The sequence below is a fragment of the Protopterus annectens genome, chromosome 8.part0 (assembly GCF_019279795.1).
Source record: "Protopterus annectens isolate FY-2018-M chromosome 8.part0, PAN1.0, whole genome shotgun sequence".
NCBI classification, from domain to species: domain Eukaryota; kingdom Metazoa; phylum Chordata; order Ceratodontiformes; family Protopteridae; genus Protopterus; species Protopterus annectens.
In genome coordinates, this window is record NC_056741.1 from 1,113,844,828 (window position 1) to 1,113,865,727 (window position 20,900).

Genomic DNA, 20,900 nt, shown 5'->3' on the forward strand with positions numbered 1-20,900 from the left:
CTAGCCAAGAAATACAGTACAAATGAAAATCCTTATGAGGTATTTGCTTCCCACAAGTAATGCAATTATTAACTTTTAATGACATCGGTAAGGAGCAAGAAAGTTTTCCCAATGGGGTACTTAGCTTTTAGTTGAAGACTTTGGTTCTGTAACTCAAAAACGAAAATTTCAGGAGTCGGCCGACCGGCATTGCGAACTGCTTCTGCTTCGGGCACCGCACGGCAAGAGAGACTGATGTAATGGTGTTGGCTGCATGTTTTATACCCCTGATGACCTGATGTCATGGAAGAAGTGATAGCAACCAACACAGGACTCAAGACTTTGTTAATCAGGCTGACTGAGGGCAACCTGCCAGCAGATTACCCAAATGTAATGACTGGTGAGACAAAAGTTCCTGGACCTGATTCCTCAGTGTCATTATGCAGTGTAGGGGAAGAGAGGCTATTTGGTTCCTAGTGTTAACTGCATTCCTATGAACTCTAGGTTCTGCAAAGGAGTCAGGGTGGACTTGTCTAAATTTATGGTGATTCCCAGGGAGCGTGACATCTTAATCAGATAATCTCTGGCTTTGACAAGTTGATGACTAGTGGGAATGGTGAGGAGTCAATCGTCTAAGTATGGAAACACCCTGAATTCTTTGAGTCTCACTTGAGATGCTACAATTGCCATACATTTGGTGAACACCCGGGGGGGGGCTGTAGTGAGCCCAAAGGGCAGCGCTCTGAACTGGCTCCCAGCCGAAAGTGCAGGCATCTCCTGGACTGTCAATCTGATGTGATAGTACCCATCCATAAAATCTACTGAGCACATCCAATTCTCCCTGTGCAGTAGGGGCAAAATGGACTGAACCATAATCATACAGAACTTTGACTTCTTTATATAGAGCTTAAACTGGCTTGGGTCCAATATGGGTCTTAGGTTCTCTGTCTTTTTTGGTACCAAAAAGAAGTGGGAGTAAGTTCCAAATCCTCTTTGCTCGGTTGGGACCTCCTGGATAACTTTTTTGCAGAGATTTTTGAACTTCTTGTGCTGCCTGCTCCCTCTGACTGGGTGGCACATTGGGGATTTTCTTGCTGGTGTGTGGGGTGTAGGGAAAAAGGAATGTAGTGGCCTCTGGATATTACGCTTAGCACCCAGGGATTTTGTGTCAAGTATGTTCAGGCTTCAGGGTACAAAGCAAGATGACCCCGGACTGCCTCCAGAGATGGGCAGGCGAGCAGAACTTCAGGAGCACTGATAGGGTTTTATCAGAGAATGGGTCTCTAAAGCCCTGATTCTGTGGACCCTCCTCTGCCTCTGGGGTGAAGTCTACCATTATACCCTCCTTCTCTGCCTCTGGAAGAGGGATCCCTGAGTGGGTCCTTGAAAAGGCCCTTGTGTTTTACGGAATTACATTTTCTTACTCCCACATTGCTTCCTTGAAAAGTACCTCTGTGGAGCAGAAAATTTGATTACTACAGCAGAAAGAGTCTTCCCATCCTTTTCGCTGCAGTAAGAGTATCTCTAACAAATGGCCAAAACAGTGATGGAGCATTAACTAGGGATGTCTTAAAGGGTTCCATGAAGTCGCAAGGCATGTCTTCTTAGGGACAGTCCCGAACCAGCAGCTCTACATGAACCCTCCACCGTATAGCAGATTTGCTATTACCATTTCCTCGATGAAGCTGAGTGGCCAGCTTGGGAGAAAGTTTCTTAAAGTCCTCCTCAGGGATGGACTCAGAATCTGAAAGCCCCTTGATCAGATCTCTCTGAATCTGGGTAAAGTGAGCCAGACAGTTCAATGACCACAACACAAAGGAGGTTGAGCTGCAAATGTACTTTTCTAATCTGTCTAGCGCTCCAGATTCCTTGTTAGGTGATGGAGATTGGTAAACTCCTCTGCCAGTTCTTTCTTAGTGGCTGCCACCACCACGATGCCATCAACTACAGGACCCTTACTCCAATGTTTACTGTCTGCTGGTAGGACAAGACACCTATCGGGGTGCTAAGACGTAGGCTCAGTGGTATCCGGTTCCTTCCAAGCCCGGTGGGATACCAAATCAACAAGGCTGTCCACCAGAGGGGGAGGGAGGGTCACCCAGGATGTCAATGGGCCTGCCCAGAAAGCCTCCAAGAGCAGTGACTCAGAAGGAGGAAGTTGGACAGACCTCCAAGCTTTCTGCTTCAGGATCTCTAGAATGTCTCCGAAGGAGACCATCAGGTGGGGATCGAGGGGATTCTTCTCCCTCAAAGTCCGTGTCTTCAATTAATGACTACAATGGAGAGCTGATCTGCCTCCATTTGCACATCTTCTTCTGGGGGACTTCGTCCGTAGGTTACTTGGGGGAAGTACTGGAAGAAGGGGTCCCCTTCCTGGGTCAAAAGATCTTGGAGACTGCTTCGGGCAGAATGAGTGGGCCCAAGACCAAAACCCAAAAGGGGTAGGCTGCAGGACAAGACGGGACAGTTCTCCAGTAAGGGAGAATACCCTGTTCTACTACTTAGAAAGATGAGAGGCCAGGAGAAGTCCCATCTGCTTCCCTTGCAGCCGAAGCAACAAATGGAAGATGGTCAGAACTCACTCCAGATCCACGGCCTTTACAGGGAATCGGACCCGAGCTGTCAAGGGCCGAAAGCACCTAGGGGAAGTGACAGCTCTGACAAAAACTGAGCTGATACCATTCCCACAAGCCCAGATCCGGTCCAAAACCCTCGGCTCCAAGAGCCACTCTGTCCAAAAGAAAGAACAGGGCTGATCAGGGGAGCCCACTGGAGTTGAAGAAGGTGGTTTCCCAGGCGCAGATGCCAACACTTTCGGGAGTCCCAAGCCCTGCAGCTCTGAAATTGAGGGATGGATCAGAGCAGGAGTTCTGATGATATAGGCTGGGAAGCACACGGATCCAAAAGGGGGATGGAACCAACACTACAACCATGTGAATCTTGAGGAACTTCCTCATCATCCTGTCTATTACTGCCTCGGACCAGCTTCTAGATGAAGGGGGTTAGAATGTCTAGGTTTAGGTGACAGGGACTGTCCTGGCTGACTTGGGGACAAGCTTTGCGCTCTTGGATCCCAAGCTATGATCTGATGCCACAGCCGAAGAGACAGGAGGGGATATAGTGATGACTTCAGTCAGATTCGAGGAGGCCTATGGATCCAGTAAAGCAGAAGACATCTTTGGATCCAAAGATTTCTTTGATTTAGCCTTAGGCTCCAAGGGGTTTCTTGGGAACGCAGCGAGACACCTCTTCTTAGGCTCCTTGGTGGAGGAAGAAGCCATGAAGGGGGACTGAGCTTCAGAAGCTGAGGAAAGAAGCAGATCCCTGAAGATCAGCTTACTGCGCCTAGTCACCAGTGTAAGCAGATTAAAAGAAAAACATATGTCACAAGAGGCTTTGAGATGATTAGCACCTAAACAGTAAACGCACTCCTCGTGGGGCACACTGGATGGAGATCTTGTGTCCACAAGAACTGCATCTCTTAAAATCAGCAGATGGCTTGTCAGACTTGACAGTCACAGCAACACTGGCAGAAGTCTGCAAAAAAAGAAAAACAAAATCCTGCTGTAAAATGGTGACAGCAATTATTTAAACTATCACACACACTCAACTTTTTTTTTTTTTTTTTTTTTTTAAATAAAGAAGACTATAAGGCAGAGTGTGCCCAGTGAAAGTAAGCACGCACACACACACACACACACACACACACACACGATCGTGGTCCCAACTATAAACAGCTACCAGAACTATTAGAAGAAACAAAGTAGAAAAGGAAGAAACTATCAAATCCTAAACCTTATTACTTCGAACTAGAAAAATACAAACTAACACACATACTGACCAAAACAAAGTACAGTTGTGTACACTTATCATAAATGTAGATGTTCAAGTATATTCACTTTTGCAGTCATCACATTTGGGTTATCTGCCTGCAGGGAGCCCTCAGCTGGCCTGAATACCAGAGTCTTTGGATTTCTGCGTCGGATGCTGTTGCTTTTTCCTTGATGTCAGGTCGTCAGGCGTATAAAACATGCAGCCTACGCCATTACATCAGTTTTTCTTGCCCCAGATGTCAGGTGCCCCACAATAGAAAGCAATTACATGGTATGGTTTACCCCCATCAAAAAGCAAATACACATGAAAAAATATATATACCAAACAAGAAGGAAAGGTAGAGCCAAGAGAAGTCAGGGGGCTGGAGGGAGGGAGGGTAACCAGGACTGCAACAGTGAATACACTCAACATCAACATTTATGGTAAGTGTACACAACTGTACTATGTTCTTCGTGTTTCACTGTTGCAGTCATCACATTTGGGTTGATTCCCAAAGCTAAGGAAGGGAGGAGGTAGTTAGAGAGCATTAGGGCCAGCTATTAAGCCCTGCCAGACTGCTGTCTGCTGTGGCAAATCCAGCTCTGCATTTAGAAAAGACAGGCAGGTGGTAATGCTTGGTGAAGGTATGTACCAAGCTCCAGGCAGCAGCTACCAGGATGTTCCTGGTAGGAACTCCTCTGAGAAATGCCGTAGAGGTAGATGCAGCCCTGGTGGAATGTGATCTTATCCCCTTGTGGGGTAGGTTTTCCATGGTGCTTGTAGCAGAAATGAATGCAATGGGCTATCCATTTGGAAATGGTTTGCTTTGAAATGGCCTTCCCCTCTGCTCCTGCAGCAAAGTCGACTAGCAGCTGGTCAGATTTTCTAAGAGGCTTACTCCTGTCCAAATAGAATCTAAGTTGTCTGTGCACGTCCAGAGTGTGCAGTATCCATTCCCCTTTGTTTTGTGGATTAGGGTAAAAAGTAGGCAAATCAATGGACTGGTTTAGGGCCACACTAGACATCATCTTGGGCATAAAGGTAGGATTAGTCCTGAGGGAAACCCTGTCCGCATGGAAGACAATGAAGGGTTCCACTGACATGAGGGCCTGTAATTCAGACACTCTTCTTGCTGAAGTGATGGCTAGAAGTAAGGATGTTTAAGGAATTTCAACTTTGCAGTTGCAGCTGACTCAAAGAAGGGAAGAGTGAGATTTTCAAATACAAGGTTAAGGTCCCAGGCTGGAGTGGGAGCACTCCGGGGGGGGGTCTTAAATTTTTGGTCCCTCTACGGAATTGTTTTAGCAAGTGGTGAAAGAAGAGGGGTGGCTCAGTATTATAAAGTGCTGAAATGACAGAGGCATGAATCATAACTGATGAGAAGGATAGGCCCTTGTGGAGCATTTCTGTTAAGTACTCTAGAATATGAGGTAAGCTGGGCCCCGTTGTGCCCATATCCTGAGCCTGGCTCCAGGAACAGTATCTTTTCCACTTTTCAGCATAGGATTTTTTGGTACTAGGCCTCCTTGCCTCCAGAACGACATCCCGCACCTGCTTACTGAGGGATGCTAGAGGAGAGCTCATGGAATTAGCCAGGCTGCAAGGTTCAGGGTTTGAAGCTGAGGGTGCAGAATCTGGCCCACCTGCTGTGACAGCAGGTAAGGGGTCTGAGGCAGGTACCATGGTTGCAGCAGTGTCACTGTGCAAAAGGGGGTACCACTGCTGGCGTGGCCAGTCTGGTACAATCAGTATTGTCATTGGCTTGTCCTATTTGATCTTTAGTAGAACCTTCGAGAGGAGAGGCAGGGGGGGAAGGCATAAACCGAGAGGCTTTCCCAGGTAAAGGACAGGGCATCCACTTTCCAAGCTTGACTGTGGGGAGTTCTGGTGCAGAATTTGTTCAGTTGGTAGTTCTGAGGGGAGGCAAACAGGTCTATCTCTGGGGTCCCCCATTTATTCCTCAAGAGGTTGAATATTTTGGGTTCTAGTTTCCATTTATGTGGGTCCATGAGACTGCTGCTTAAGTTGTCTACCAGTGAATGTAGTTTGCCTGGTAGGAACTGGGCTTGCAGGTGCACTTGGTAGCTCAAGGTTGTGCTCCACAAAGCCATAGCTAGTCTGCAGAGAGGGTACAAGAGGGTTCCCCCCCCCTGCTTATGTACCACATAACTTTGGTATTGTCTGTCTTTACCAATAGTTGTCCTGGAAGAATAAGGTCTTTGAATGCCGTCAGAGCATTCTGTACAGCTAACATTTCTTTTTGACTGATATGCAGGTGCATCTGTCTCGGGTTCCATTTGCCCTGAATGCACTGCCCTGCCATGTAAGCCCCCCCATGCATAGTCTGATGCGTCTGTTGCTAGGGTTTGGGAGGCAGGAGTAGAGGCCCTTGTTGTGGTAGCAGGCCTCTGCCCACCAAAGGAACTCTGTCCTTAGACAAGGAATGACAGGAATCATTGTTTCCGAGTCCTGAGAATGCTGACACCATAGACTTTTTAGATACCACTGGAGTTTCCTCATATGCAGTCTTGCATATGGGATTAGCAGAATGCAAGAGGCCATGAACCCCAGAGCTTGCAGTATTTTCCTTGCAGAAAGCTGGGTTTTTGTGGCCAACAGTTTGAAGTAGGTTGGCAAATAAACTTGTTTCTTCCGGAGTGAGGGATGCCATCTGGGAAGTTGTATTCAAGAGTGCTCCCAGGAATACAATCTGTTGGCAGGGTACTAGGCGAGATTTCTTTTCGTTGATGGTGTACCCCAGTGAGGTTAGAAGTTTCTTTACAAATGCCAGATGTAATAGCAAGTCCTGGCTTTCTGTCTGAATCAGACAATTGTCCAAGTATGGGTAAATTTGAATATCTCTCTGCCTGCAAAAATGCAATGGCTGGAGCTAGACACTTTGTGAACACCCTGGGTGCAGTAGATAAGCCAAAGGGAAGTGAAGAGAACTGAAAGTGCATGGAGCCCTCCATGAAACGTAGGTATTGTCTGCAGGATTCTTTTATTGGGATGGGCAGGTAAGCTTCCTTTAAGTCTAGGGTTGCCAGCCAGGCATCCTTGGCTAGCATAGCAAGAAGCTGTTGAAGAGTTAGCATTTTGAATTTTGGAACCACCAGAAAGGTGTTGAGAATAGAGAGGTCCAGGACAGGACGCCAGGAGTTTTTTTTTCTGGGTACCAGAACGTCTTGAATAAAAATCTTGTCCCCTTAGTTCTGCTGGGATGGGTTAGACAGCTCTGACACTGTGAAGAGAGAGAACCTGTTGTTGGGCCTCCACCCATTGATTTGGGGGGAGATCGGCCAACAATTTGGGGTTGGTAGTGTGTGGAAGTAGAATCTGGGAAACTATCTTCAAAACCCATTTGTCCTGGGTAATGTGTTCCCGTTTTTTGCATGCAAGGCAAGCTTTCCTCCTAAGGGAGCAAGTAGTTGAGCAGGGCTTGGTAGGGTTAAAGTCATTGTGCCATTTTTCCGTAGAGGGGGGGTGGCTTACAACTCCCGGCTTTGGAAGTGGGAGTCCCCCACTGCTTAGATCTGGGTGTAGCCTGAGACTGAAGTCTAGGTGGTCTGCTGTTCCTGGATTTGGACTCAGAAGGCCTGGAAGGGACTGGAAAGGACCAGTCCTTTGAAGGCCAATGCCTACTGAATCTGGGAGGCTGTACTTGTAGAAAATCTTTAACAGTTTGCATAGATTTAGCTTTTTCCTCCATCCTTTTGAGGTCTTCCTCTGCTTTGTTGCCAAAAAGGCGGTCTTGGTTTAAGTAATTTAGCTTTAACATGATCTGGCAAGTTTTGTTCCTTAAGCCAAGCATGCCTTGTAAGTACAGACCCAGTGACAGCAGCCCTGCAAGATGCTTCTAAAGCATCAAAACCACATTGCAAAGTACGTTTATCAACTTGTTCTGCAGAATGCATTAAATCTTGCAAATCTTCGTGTTCAGCACAGTCAGGAATCAACATCATTTTCTGTTTAAGTAGTCCCACAATATGTTGCTGATACTTTAACATATGAAACTGGCAATTTAAAGCCCTAATGACCAAAGTAGCAGAAGTGTATACCTTCTTACCCAATCTGTCTAAGGCTCTAGAATCTCTATCAGAAGGGGTAGGATTTTTGGCAGCAGTAGCCTTAATGCCTTTTGGTCCTTGGGAAATGGTCTCTGGAACCGCATTAGGATTCCTGAGGAGGAACTTGTGAGAGTCAGGTACTCTGTAGTACCGGTCAGGTTTTCGGGGAGCTGCAGGTAAAGTGTCTGGGGTAAGGCTAGACTCCAAGAAAACATCATCTACAATAGCCAGAACAAGAGGGATAGCTAGAGGCCTATGTTCAAACAGGAGTAAGAATTCCCTAAGTCTCTTTTTGGACTCTGAATAGTCCTGGCTTTCCCAGCGGAAATGCTCCCCAAGGGTATGCAAGGTTTCACCAAAAGAAAAAAATCTTCTGGAGGGGAAGCAGAGGGAATGGAATCTTCTGCATGAGAATCCTAATAAGTAGATAAGGGCAAATCTTGGTAATCAGAAGGTGCAGAGATATCAGATTCCTGATCAGAAGAATCAGAAAGAAAATCGGTTCTAGGTCTCAGAGGGGGAAGGGTGGCTTCCCCTAATTAAGGTAATAAGGTCTTCAACCATTCTAAGCATTTGTTTCTGAGGCACATGGGCCTGAGTCAGCAGTTTGGTCGTCGGTTTTCTAGGCATAGTGCAAGTTTTAGGCCTGAGGAATTCGGTACTTCTAGTTGGAAACGATGCCGTCGATTTAATATGAAAGTCTGTAGGCCTGAATACACCCTCAGAACCTGGTGCCTGCACAGAGGCTCCGGCCCCATTCACGATAGAGACATCCACAGGTTCCATACTTCAAGAAGCATCTCGCAGCATACCAGACTCCAAATGGGTCTTAGTAGAGGCCTGCGAATCTGTAGTAGCGGGTATCAGGGGCTGCGAAAGGGCCTCACTGAGTACCGGCAGACTAGCTTAATGGAAGCATCGGCGGCAGTTTTGGACCTATGCGGTCTATCTCTGTCTTTATCCTTACTTTTTTTGGAAGATCAGTAGTCGGATGGCTTAACAAAGCCATTCTGGAGTATGGAGATCAAGAACGAAAGTATTTAGCAACAAAAATAGCCTGAAGAATAGTTCGGGCATTGAACAAGGCACAAAAACTGACAGCGAGGGACGTCGTAGTCTGGGCCTAAACAGGTGACGCAGTAATAATGAAAATCTCTATGAGGTATTTGCTTTCCACAGGCAAGACCATTGTTAATTTTTTCTGAAATCTGTTACAGCAAGAAAAAAGGATCCCTAATGGGGTACTTACCTTTTTTGAAGACTTCGGGTCTGAAACTCGAAAACGAAAATTTCAGGAGTTGGCCGATTGGCACTTGCGATCTGCTTCGGGCACCGCACAGCAAGAAAAACTGGTGTAATGGTGTCGGCTGCATGTTTTATACCCCTGACGACCTGACGTCATGGAAGAAGCGACAGCATTCGACGCAGAAATCCAAAGACTCTGGTATTCAAGCCGGCTAAGGGCTACCTGCAGGCAGATAACCCAAATCTGATAACTGCAACAGTGAACCACGAAGATCATCAAGGGTGGTGCACTCGAAAGACTGGATCTTCCATCTGGCTTCTGAAAGTGGCAAACAAGATCTGGGGTGCTTGAGTGGGTGCACTGCATTATGGGTAGAGGGAGGAGCTTGACAGTCGGATCCAAGTCTGGAAGATGTGGTTGAGCCAGATCCAAGGTTCGGATCCAAGACCCTACTGGGAGAAGGAATGAATAGGACACCAGATAATACGGTTTTATACCTTAAAATGTACTTTCCTTAACAGGAAAGAATTAAAAAATAAAAATATTAAATGTGGAAAGTTTTTTGCAAAAGGAAGTTATTTGCCCATCAATGGAACAACAAAAAAGTACAGTTGTGTACCTACCATAAATGTAGATGTTCGAGAGTATTCACTGTTGCAGTCATTGCACTTGCGTTATCATGCTGGCAGGCGACCCGTAGTCGGCCCGAGTTCCAAAGTCTTGGTCCGGCGTTGGTTGCTGTCGCCTCTTCCCTGACGTCAGTGCACCAGGGGTATAAAAGTTGCAACCGACGCCATTTTCTTCAGTTTTTCTTGCCCCAGATCAGGTGCCCCCAGATAGGAAGGCTGAAAAGATATAAATATGCCAAACAACCATGCATATATTACTATAAACATTTCCTTCATCTACAAGCAAATACACCACATAGGTTGTATAGAGTTGAGAAGTACAGAATAGTCCCAGCAAAGAGGGGGATGGTGGGTGGGTAACCTGGACTGCAACAGTGAATACACTCGAACATCTACATTTATGGTAGGTACACAACTGTACTATGTTCATCGTGTTTCACTGTTGCAGTCATTACACTTGGGTAGAATCCCAAAGCTGAGGTTGGGTGGCTGGGTCTAGATTGGATTAGGCTAGGCTAACAAGCCCTGCAGAACTGCGGTGGCAAAGCCTGCTCTGGATTTGGAGTAGAGAGGTAGGTGGTAGTGCTTGGTAAAAGTGTGCACTGAGCTCCAGGTTGCAGCTTCTAATATGTCTTTGGTTGGTACCCCTCTGAGGAAGGCTGCTGAAGTGGCTATTGCTCTGGTAGAATGAGGCCTAATGCCCCTTAGGCACAGATTTGCCATGTTGTGCATAACAGAAGCACATGCAGTGTCCTATCCATTTGGAGATTGTCTACTTTGTGATAGGCTTTCCTTGTGATCCTGCAGCATATGCTACAAACAGTTGCTCAGTTTTTCGGAAAGCTTTTGTTTTGTCCAAGTAAAATTGTAGCTGCATGTGTATATCCAAAGCGTGCAGAAGTCTTTCCCCTTTATTCTGGGGATTTGGGTAGAAAGTAGGCAAATGAATGGTTTGGTTTAAGGCCACATTGGAGACCACATTTGGCATGAATGTTGGGTTTGTTCTAAGAGAAACCCTGTCTTGATGAAAAATGAGGAAACGTTCCACAGCCATCAATGCCTGTAACTCTGAGACTCTTCTTGCTGAAGTTATTGCTAGGAGCAGAGCAGTTTTCCATGACAAGAATTTAAGGTCAGCTGTGCTGGCTGGTTCAAATGGAGGTAGTGTTAGCTTTTCTAAAACAAAATTGAGGTCCCAAGTAGGTACTCGTGCTCTCCTAGGGGGTCTTATATTCTTTGCCCCTCTGAGGTACTGTCATAGTAGAGGATGTGAAAAAATAGGAGGATCCACATTGTAATGAGCTGAAATGGCAGAGGCATGGATTTTAATAGATGAAAAAGATAGGCCTTTGTCCAACATCTCAGTCAAGTATTGCAAAACCTGAGGTATATTAGGGACCAGTGGGTCGAGCCCTTGTGTCTGGTTCCAAGCACAGAATCTTTTCCATTTTTCTGCATAAGATTTCCTAGTGCTGGGCCTCCTGGCTTCCAAAATTACATCCATAACAGCTTTAGAGAGAGGTGCAGTCTGAGTGGCTACATTATCTGCCACGCTGCCAGGTTTAAGGTTCTGAGTTGACTGTGCAGAAACTAATTGTTTTGCGGTGTCAGAAGATGAGGGATTTGAGGTAGAGGCCAAGGTGGGCCTTGGGACAAAGTCTTTAGGATTGGGTACCAGTGCTGGCGTGGCCAGTCTGGTGCAATCAGGATCATTTTTGGCCTTTGTTGTCTGACTTTTAGAAGCACCTTGGTGAGAAGAGGCATTGGAGGGAAGGCATAGACTGTCAGGTTTTTCCGGCTGAATGATAAAAGCATCCACTTTCCATGCTTGAGAGTGATAAGTCCTTGGGCAAAATGTCTGTATTTGGCAACTGTGAGGGGAGGCAAAAAGATCTATGTCTGGGCGTCCCCATTCCCTTGTTATCATGTTGAACACTTGTGGATTTAGCTTCCATTTGTGAGGATCCATGAGATTTCTGCTTAGTTCGTCTGCCAGTGTATTTTTTGTTCCTGGCAGGAATTGTGCTTGCAGATGTACCTGGTAGGTCGGTGCTGTGTTCCACAAAGTCATGGCTTGTCTGCATAGGGGGTAGGAATGCATGCCCCCTTGCTTGTTTATGCACCATATAACTGTGGTATTGTCCGTCTTTATTAATAGTTGTCCTGGATGTATTAGGTCCTTGAAGGCTGTCAGGACATTCTGTACAGCTAGCATCTCTTTTTGATTGATGTGAAGATGCATTTGTTCCTTGAGCCACGTGCTCTGAATACATTTTCCTGCCATATGTGCTCCCCAGGCATAATCCGAAGCATCTGTTGTTATTGTCTGCCTGGCTGTAGGTAAGATGAAAGGCTGTCCCTTGTTGAGGTGACAGGCCTGGGACACCATCGAAACTCCTGTTGTAGGCAGGGGATCAAGGTTATGATTGTCTCTAGGCTGTGACAATGCTGAGTCCAAACACTTTTTAGATACCATTGTAGTTTCCTCATATGCAGTTTTGCATATGGAATTAGTAGAATGCAGGATGACATGAAACCCAGGGCCTGCAGAATTTTTCTTGCAGGGAGCTGGGTCTTTGTAGCCATCATTTGAAAGTAATGAGTCAGTTGCCTTTGTTTGTCTGGCGTGAGATAAGCCATCTGGGCAGTTGTATTTAAGCTTGCACCCAGGAATATTATCTCTTGAAAGGGTACTAATTTTGATTCCTTTTCATTTACTGTGTACCCTAGGCAAATTAGCAATCTTTTTACAAATGCCAGATGCTTTAGAAGAATGTCCTTGCTCTCTGCTTGAATAAGGCAGTCATCCAAGTAGGTATATATTTGAATTCCTTTTTGTCTGCAAAATGCAATTACTGGTGCCAGGCATTTTGTTAAGACCCTGGGCGCAGTACATAAGCCAAAGGGCAGTGCAGAGAATTGGTAACGCATTGAGCCTGCTATAAATCTGAGGTATCTTCTGCACGACTGTCTGATTGGGACGTGCAGGTACGCCTCCTTGAGATCCAAAGTAACTAGCCAAGCCTTCTTGCCCAGCATGGGCAGAAGTTGTTGTAGTGTTAACATTTTGAATTTTGGAACATCCAGGAAGGTATTTAGGATTGACAGGTCCAGTATTGGTCCTCCAGGCTTTGTCTTTTCCTGGGTACTAAGAAAAGTCTTGAGTAAAATCCTTGTCCCTGTTCTTCTTGTGGAACATTTTGAATAGCTCCCATATCCATAAGAGCAGCAATCTGTTTTTGTGCCTCTGCCCATTGGTTTTGTGGCAGGTTTGGCATACCTTTTAGTTTTGGAAGCATGTGGAAGTGGAACCTGTACCCCTGAGAAACTATATTCAGCACCCATTGGTCTTGGGTGATCATGTGCCAATTTTTTGAGAAAACTGCTACCTTTCCCCCTAGGGGTGCTTGTCAACTGGGAAGAGCTTGACATTTGCAGAGGGAAGTCATTGTGACCATTTCCTAAAAGGTTGTGACTTGTCTTCTCCTCCTTTGGGAGCTGAAGCACCCCATTGTTTAGGTCTGTAGGAGCCTTGGGGCTGAGATCTGCCTCTTGGGCATCTGTATCTGCCTCTTTGTGGCCTGACGGACACTGGAAAGGATCAATTTTTTGAAGGCCAGTTTCTGCTAAATCTAGGTGGTTGGACCTGTAAGAAATCTTTCACCGTTTGCATTGACTTTGCTTTATCCTCCATTTTCTTTAACACCTCTTCTGCCTTAACACCAAACAAAGTATCATGCTGTAGTGGAGCATCCAAAAATTTTACTTTAACATGGTCAGGTAAACTTTGTTCTTTCAACCAAGCATGTCTTCGAATAACTGAGCCTGTAACTGCGGCTGTACAAGAAGCCTCTAATGAATGAAAACCACATTGCAGAGTATGTTTTCCCACTTGTTCAAGTGCATGCAATAAATCCTGCATTTCTTTACTGTCAAGACTTTCTATATTTGTAACCATTTTCTGCTTTAACAATGACATGAGATGCTGCTGATATTTAAGCATGTGAAACTGACAGTTTAAAGCTCTTACAGCTAAAGTAGCAGAAGTGTAAACTTTTTTCCCCCATCTGTCCAGAGCTCTGGAATCTCTATCTGAGGGGACAGGATTTTTGGCAGTGGAAGCTTTAACCCCTTTAGGACCCTGAGTAATTGTTTCTGTGTCTGCAGCGGGGTTTTTGTAAAGCAATTTATGAGAGTCAGGGACCCTGTAGTACCTGTCTGGCTTTATTGGTGCAGGGGGGTAAAGAGTCTGGAGACAGACTGGATTCAGAAAAAACATCATCTACAATATCAAGCAGAGGGGGGATAGACAGGGGCCTGTGCTGAGGCAATAAAAGGAAATCTCTGAGCCTTTTCTTGGATTCTGAGTAATCCTGGCTCTCCCAATGGAAATGCTCCCTCATGGTGTGCAGGGTTTCCCCAAAACAATAATCCTCAGGCGGTGAAGTTGAAAGAATGGACTCTTCAGTATCAGAGTCCTCATAGGGAGGGAGAGAATAGCCCTGATCAGAGGAAGAATCAGAGAAAATGGAAACCTGATCAGAGGAATCATAATCAGTGTCTTGCCTAGGCCTTTTGTCAGGAGGGGGACGGGAGCCCCTGATTAAAGTAACAAGGTCCTCGGCCATTTTAAGCATCTGTTTCTTTGGCATGGATGACTGTTCTGGAGAATGCTGCACTTGTTTCCTTGTCTTTAATGGTGTTTTGGACTTCGCATTTGATGCTGTAGTAGCCTTAATTGTAAGCTGTGAAGGTCTGAAGACACCCTCAGAAGCCGGTGCCTGCTCAGCGGCTCCGGACCCATCTGAGGGTATAGTTTCCGTAGGCCCAATACCTTGAGTTTCCACAGGCCTCGGGGCCTCCACGTGGCTGTCGGTTACGGCCTGTGGCTCTGAGGTAGCGGGTGTCAGGGGCTGCAAAAGCATCTAATTGAGAACCGGCGAATGGCCTAGAAGAGGCTTCGTCGTCGGTTTTGGACCTCGGATGCCTGTCTTTTTCTTTGTCTTTGCGTTTTTTATACATTCCGGTCGTCGGTTGTTCCGACGGCATTATATAATTAAATCTTCATCCAAAATAATGTAAAGCAAAATCAAACTGACGTTTAATAGTGCGTTTATTGAATCTAGCACAAAAGCGACAACTAGTAACGTCGTGATCAGGGCCCTAGGCAAGGAATGCAGTAAGAGTGAAAGTCCTTATGAGGTATTTGCTTCCCACAAGAAATACAATTATTAACTTTTACTGACATCGGTCTGGAGCAAGAAAAAGTTTCCCCAACGGGGTACTTAGCTTTATTGAAGACTTCGGTTCTGAAATTCAATTTTGAAAATCTCAGGAGTCGGCCGACCGGCACTTGCGAGCTGCTTTTGCTTTGGGCACCGCGCAGCAAGAAAGACTGAAGAAAATAGCGTCGGTTGCAACTTTTACACCCCCCCCGGCACACTGACGTCAGAGAAGAGGCGACAGCAACCGACGCCGGACCAAGACTTTGGAACTCGTGCCAACTACAGGTCGCCTGCCAGCAGGATAACCCAAGTGTAATGACTGCAACAGTGAAACACTATGAACATCTAGCCACTTATTCCCCAAAAACCCAGAAAGGAGCACTCCCATTCGCGGCAGGAATGCTTTTTAAGAGCTTGACACCCACATCTGTCTTTTAGTCAGCTCAGCTTGATCTGCCTAACAGTTTGGGCAAGTGGAAGGTGGCATAAAGCTTTGGAAGTTGGCCAGCTGTTATGTTTTTAGCATGATATAACCCAAATAAGCTTGTAAGTTTATTTCCAGCTGTGATCAATATGATCAATGTGCAGATTTGTAAGAACATACCATAACAGATGTCCTACTGATCGTTGTTGTAGCATTCCTGACATATGGGTTGTCACCGCTGGCGTTCATCTGGGTTACCAAAGCTTCACTTTCCTCGAGGTCATATGCCTGACATATGACCTCAGCTCATAAGCATTGGGATATCTAGACAGACTTATGATCGTATAATTCAGACTACTTCCGAGCCAGCATCCTGAAGGGTACTATGAGAGGGAGACAGGTCATCTAAGAGGAGTGTAGCTCGGAATCGGTAAGTAAACCTTCCCCCATTCCATGTAGCAGAACACAGCTTAAAGTAGCAGAGGAGAAGAGGGAAGTTGAAGTAATTAGAAGCAGAGGGGAAGGAGGGAGGAAGGCATACTGCAAAAGTGATCAGTACATCATCTAGTGTTACGGTAACATCTAACACAACTGTACTATGTCCTGACTGAAATCACTGTTGCAGCATATGTCAGGAGTACTACAACAGTGACTTCAGTCAGGACACCATACAGTCTTGCTAAACTAGTCAAAATCTGCTCTCCATTCTATGTGACAAATTACTGACAAATCACCTTCTCATATCAATGAAGATTGCTACCAGATCACCTACGGGGTTTCACTACAAGTATTAAGCCTTCTCCTGCACTGTGTAAAAGTGGTCAGGTTTTCTAGGGGCTGGATGTATTCTTGGATATTTTCAAATGCCTGGAAAAGTAGAGGAATAGAGGGGGGGCTTTGGTGGGGAGAAACCAAGAAGATGTGTGTACACCTTTCACAACAGCCTAAATATTTCTTGGAGACCCTGCTTAAATTGCTGAAACTTAAGGTTGAGTCTCCCCCAAAGCAAACATCTTCAGGTGGGTAGTCTAAGAACAGTCTCTCTGCAGTTCACATCATGTCCAAAGGGAAAGAAAATATCAGAAATACAGGCAAAATAATCACCTTCATTCTCGCTGTTGTTGATTCCATCCAAGGGAACCCACCTCCTTTCTGAAGGTGCTAGTACGCCAGAAGTGATGTGTCCTGCTACTATTAGAAAGTGTACAAATACTAGGGCATTCTGCACTAAAAGGATGCAATGTGCATGGAGACTGGCATCTGACTTTGATGCTGGGTTACAGTTGATCGTGGCTGGTCTGCACAAGGGACAAGAGTATGTGACCCCCCCCCCCAACCCAGTACCAAAGAACGAGACTGCCTGTGGCCACAATGAGGACTCAAAAGATTCAAAACTTATCTAAAGACTCAAAACATATAATGGCGACCATCACCTTTATCTTGATGTGCACTGCCTTACCTCACTGTTGCAGGTGCCCCATACTCTAGATGAACCTGTAATGTACCTCTCACGCATTGACACACACATTATAGTTTGACCTGCACCTTTGGCTCTAAAATGCATCACTGGATTAGCAGTTAACAAATGACAATCATCTGAACTCTGTGGGCAGGAGTAAGAGGAGTGCATCTACCTTCTCAAAATAATGAAGGTGCTGGTTATCAGACATTTCAAATGTACAATGCAGTCGCCTCACGTTCAGCTTGTCCAAAGTAACCATGAGAGTGAAGGTTAGCATGAACCCAAGGACCATAAGGATTTATTCTAGTTGGACCAGCATTCAGCTACAGTTAATTCCCAGACTTCATGATTACTACAGCAGCAGCAACAATCCCTACAATAATCACCACCAGGTGCAGTGCACTTATGGAGAACACAACCTGCAATCCTCACCCAACGAACGCTAGTTTGAGAAACAGGAAATTAAACAACCTCATACATGAATACTACTTAAATACATTCACCTGAATGTGTCAACGTCAAAGGTCAACAAAGCAGCACTGATCCATTCTAAAAAAAATCATCTAAATAAAACTGAAGATGCTCTTTAAAGTCAGGGTCAACAGAAAAAAAAATACTCCTTTTCCACTCACTCCACTTAGTGGCAAGAACTGCCCCCCCAAAAATGAATTAATAAAATATATACCTTATTTGCCTGGTACTTGTCTTTTGACCAACTTTCCTCATCTAAATAGAACACTTTTTGTGTGTGTTTAATTATGGGGCCAATCTAAAAAGCAATAGTCCTTCACAAACTGAAACATTCCAATGATTACTCTGAAGCAAAACCAACAATAAATAATTAAAATTAATTGAAAAGTAGGTGGTAGATGTAATACTATGAAAGGTTAACAAAAGAAAATCTGAACTGCACTGCGATATGACCTATATTTACTGCAGTTTTATGAATTTTTCATGTTTACTTACAGTGCAATGTACACATGCAATATGCTATGTAACTGTCTTAAATTGTTTCATGTTATGGTGCATAACAGAGGCTGAAAAGGGTCTTCGGATCATACCACTTAACTTCTTAATACATGAAAAACACACACACAAAATACTAGGCCAGTTAACTCAGACACTTGCAACATGAACAAACAGCTTACAGCAATGTCTACTGTTTGCATCTGGCTTTACTAATACCTACATCCTCATTCCAGTCCTCTGTACCCCATTCTTCTGTTGTAGTCCTCCAAGCACCTAAAAAAAAAATTCAGAGATTACAACAAAATAGCCTTTTTTCCATTTAGAACAACTCCCATCAGACAAAGGTCTGAACTAAGAAATGGTGTTCTAGGTTAATACAGGTAATCTGTAATATAAAGATATGATAAACTATCAGACAAAAGCATTACGTCAAAACTGACAACAAGTGAAATAAGCAAAGGGGCTACATGCAGTTCACTGAGAGATTCTGATTTGGACAACCATTCTTAACAGAATGTACAACCATGTAAAGGTATTTAAATGCAGCTTTTTACATATTTGTCCAATATGTAATTCATGAAGTGTGTACATAAATAAATGGGACACAACTACAAATGACAGTCTTCTGGCAAGACTAAAGAAGTCAAACATTTCAACTAAATAATATGAAGCTATCTTCCACCCCAAGGAATCTGGCTTATAGCCAGCTGGAGTTTTCTAAAGAATGATATGTCCTTTGGATACTGAACTAATTTTGTACAGATGCTTGTGCTGAAAATGTATTTGTGAGCTTTGCTTGTGTTGAAATTTATCCAAGGTGAATCCTGCTGAAATGAACATAAATGTACATGCATTACTCTAGCTGAATTAAATGTATGTTTTAACAGAGAATACCAGTACAGCAGAGGTTAACTTTAAGAAAAATGAGGGAAATGTAAATGAGCTGTTAAACCCGTAAAAGGCATCCCGTAGTGCTGAACAGGACTGGAGACGCTGGGTCTGGGGAAGAGTTTTTGTCCATTAACAAAGTTAAAAGAGGGGAGGCTCCAGGCACTGCCATAAAGATTTGGATGTGCATTGTGGCCATCTGTGCTAACGTCCTGTCTCAGCATCATAAGGGAATACTGTGGGAACCTAGAGTCAGGTGACCAGATGAGGTCATTTTACCAGCCTTCTTGGAAATTATATTTTAGATATTACAAAGAGAAATCTCAGAGTATTGAGTATTCTGTTTGGGAAGCCTGAGTAGAAAGACCCTCACACACAGCATCTGGCCTTGTGTAAGTAACTTAACTAGGGAACAGTATTTCTCTTAGATTCAGTCAGGAATATAGTGAAAAAAGTTATATACTCACCATAAAGTTCCATCTGAATTGTTGCTCTTCATTTGTCTTCAACCTGTGGGTATAGGCACCGACATCGGTGCCAAGATAGCCATATACAAGCTACAGTGCTGAAACTGAGCTCCCCTCCCCTACCCATAACGCCCCTCTCTCCCTCACTACCCCAGATTGAGTTTGCCTGAAAACCAAGCACCTGCTCAAGATAACAGAGACATCACTATTGCCACACACCCCACCCCAAAAAGAGATCAGAGACAGAAAGGGTGGGAGGCTCCCTCTGCCAGATTAACTAAGGAAGGGGAAGAAGGGAAGGTTGAAGACAAATGAAGAGCAATAATTCAGATATAAAGATATGGTGAGTACATAACTTCTTTATTTGAAATTGTTGTCTTCATTTGATCTTCAACCTGTTGGACAGAGTCCCCAGCTACTTGTACCCTGGGAGGCCCTACAGAAGGACATTTTGAAGCACAGCGGAGCAAAAGGAGGCACTGTCCCAGGATAAAATATCCAATTTGCAGTGGCATATGAAGGTATGAAACCTAGCCCATGTAGCCACAGCACATATCTCATCCCCTGGTACTCTGGACGAAAAAGCTAAGGAAGTAGAGACCACTCTGACAGAAGGTGCTTTTACTGAGGAAGGAAGAGAAACACCATTTGTGTCACAAATAAATGTGATACATTTAGCAATCCAGCTGGCAATGGTTACTTTGGAGACAGGAGATCCCTATCTGGCTTTAGAATATGAGATAAACGACTGATTGGACTTTCTGTAACTTCTGGTTCTCGCTTGGTAGAAACTGAGCTGCCTATGTACGTCAAGCATATGCAACTGATATTCCCCTTTGTTCTGAAACTCTGGAAAGAAAATGGGAAGGTGAATGACCTGATTAATGTTTGCTTCAGAAGCAACCTTGCGGCATGAAGGATGGGTTTGGTCTAAGAGATACGCAGTCCTTATGGAATATGAGGTACTGAGGCTGAATGCAAAGGGCTTGTAACTCCAAAACCTGCTTAGATGAGGTCAGGGCCATTAGTAAAGCAGTCTTCCAAGACAGATACTGTAGATCCACCTTTGCAGATGGTTCAAATGGTGATAACACCAACGCTAGTAAGTATAGAAAGTTAGGCCCCAAGGGGGAGTAGGATTCTTAACTGGTGGCCCGCCGTAAAAGGAATGTACCTTTCAAAATGACTTTGCACAATCTCACGTGGTAATGAGAAATGGCAGCAAACTGGACTTTAACTATAGAGGATACAGGCCAGGAACTCTAAGACCGAAGGTATCGAGGCAGTAAAAGGATTTATACAATACTGTGACACCCAAATTAAAAACCTCTTCCATTTACTAGCATAAATCACGGGGATCACGTCAGTCACCCTGCTAGACAGGGGTCCAGGGAAGTAAATAGTGTGGGAAGAAATAGCCAGGGAACTGTTATGGCTAGGCTTGCATGGGCCCTAGGGCTGATAGCCTAGTACCAACCTATGAACCTATAAATCTTTTTGGTAGAAGACTTGTGAGCAGAAAGCACAATGTGCTTCACGGGAAAGGAAAGCCCGGGAACTCTAGCCATCATTGGAAATGCAGAAGCCAAGCCGTGAGCTTCAGGATTTTCAGATCCAGATGATAATCGCCCTCCGGACTGGATATCAGATCTAGACAAGAATCCAGAATCCAGGGAGGACCGACACTGTGAGACCAAAGGAGAGGAAACTAAACTGGACGAGGCCAGAAAA

At 44.8% G+C, this 20,900-nt stretch overlaps 1 protein-coding gene across 1 annotated transcript in view; it reads right to left on the minus strand.

Annotated features, from left to right (window-relative positions):
• The window catches only part of UBAP2L (ubiquitin associated protein 2 like), a gene marked incomplete in the record, with an annotated part of 3,970,948 nt that overhangs the window by 2,723,887 nt on the left and 1,226,161 nt on the right, over positions 1 to 20,900 (minus strand). The window contains 1 exon segment of the mRNA XM_044080639.1: positions 18,035 to 18,087. Within this exon segment, the coding sequence (XP_043936574.1) occupies positions 18,035 to 18,087 (53 nt within the window).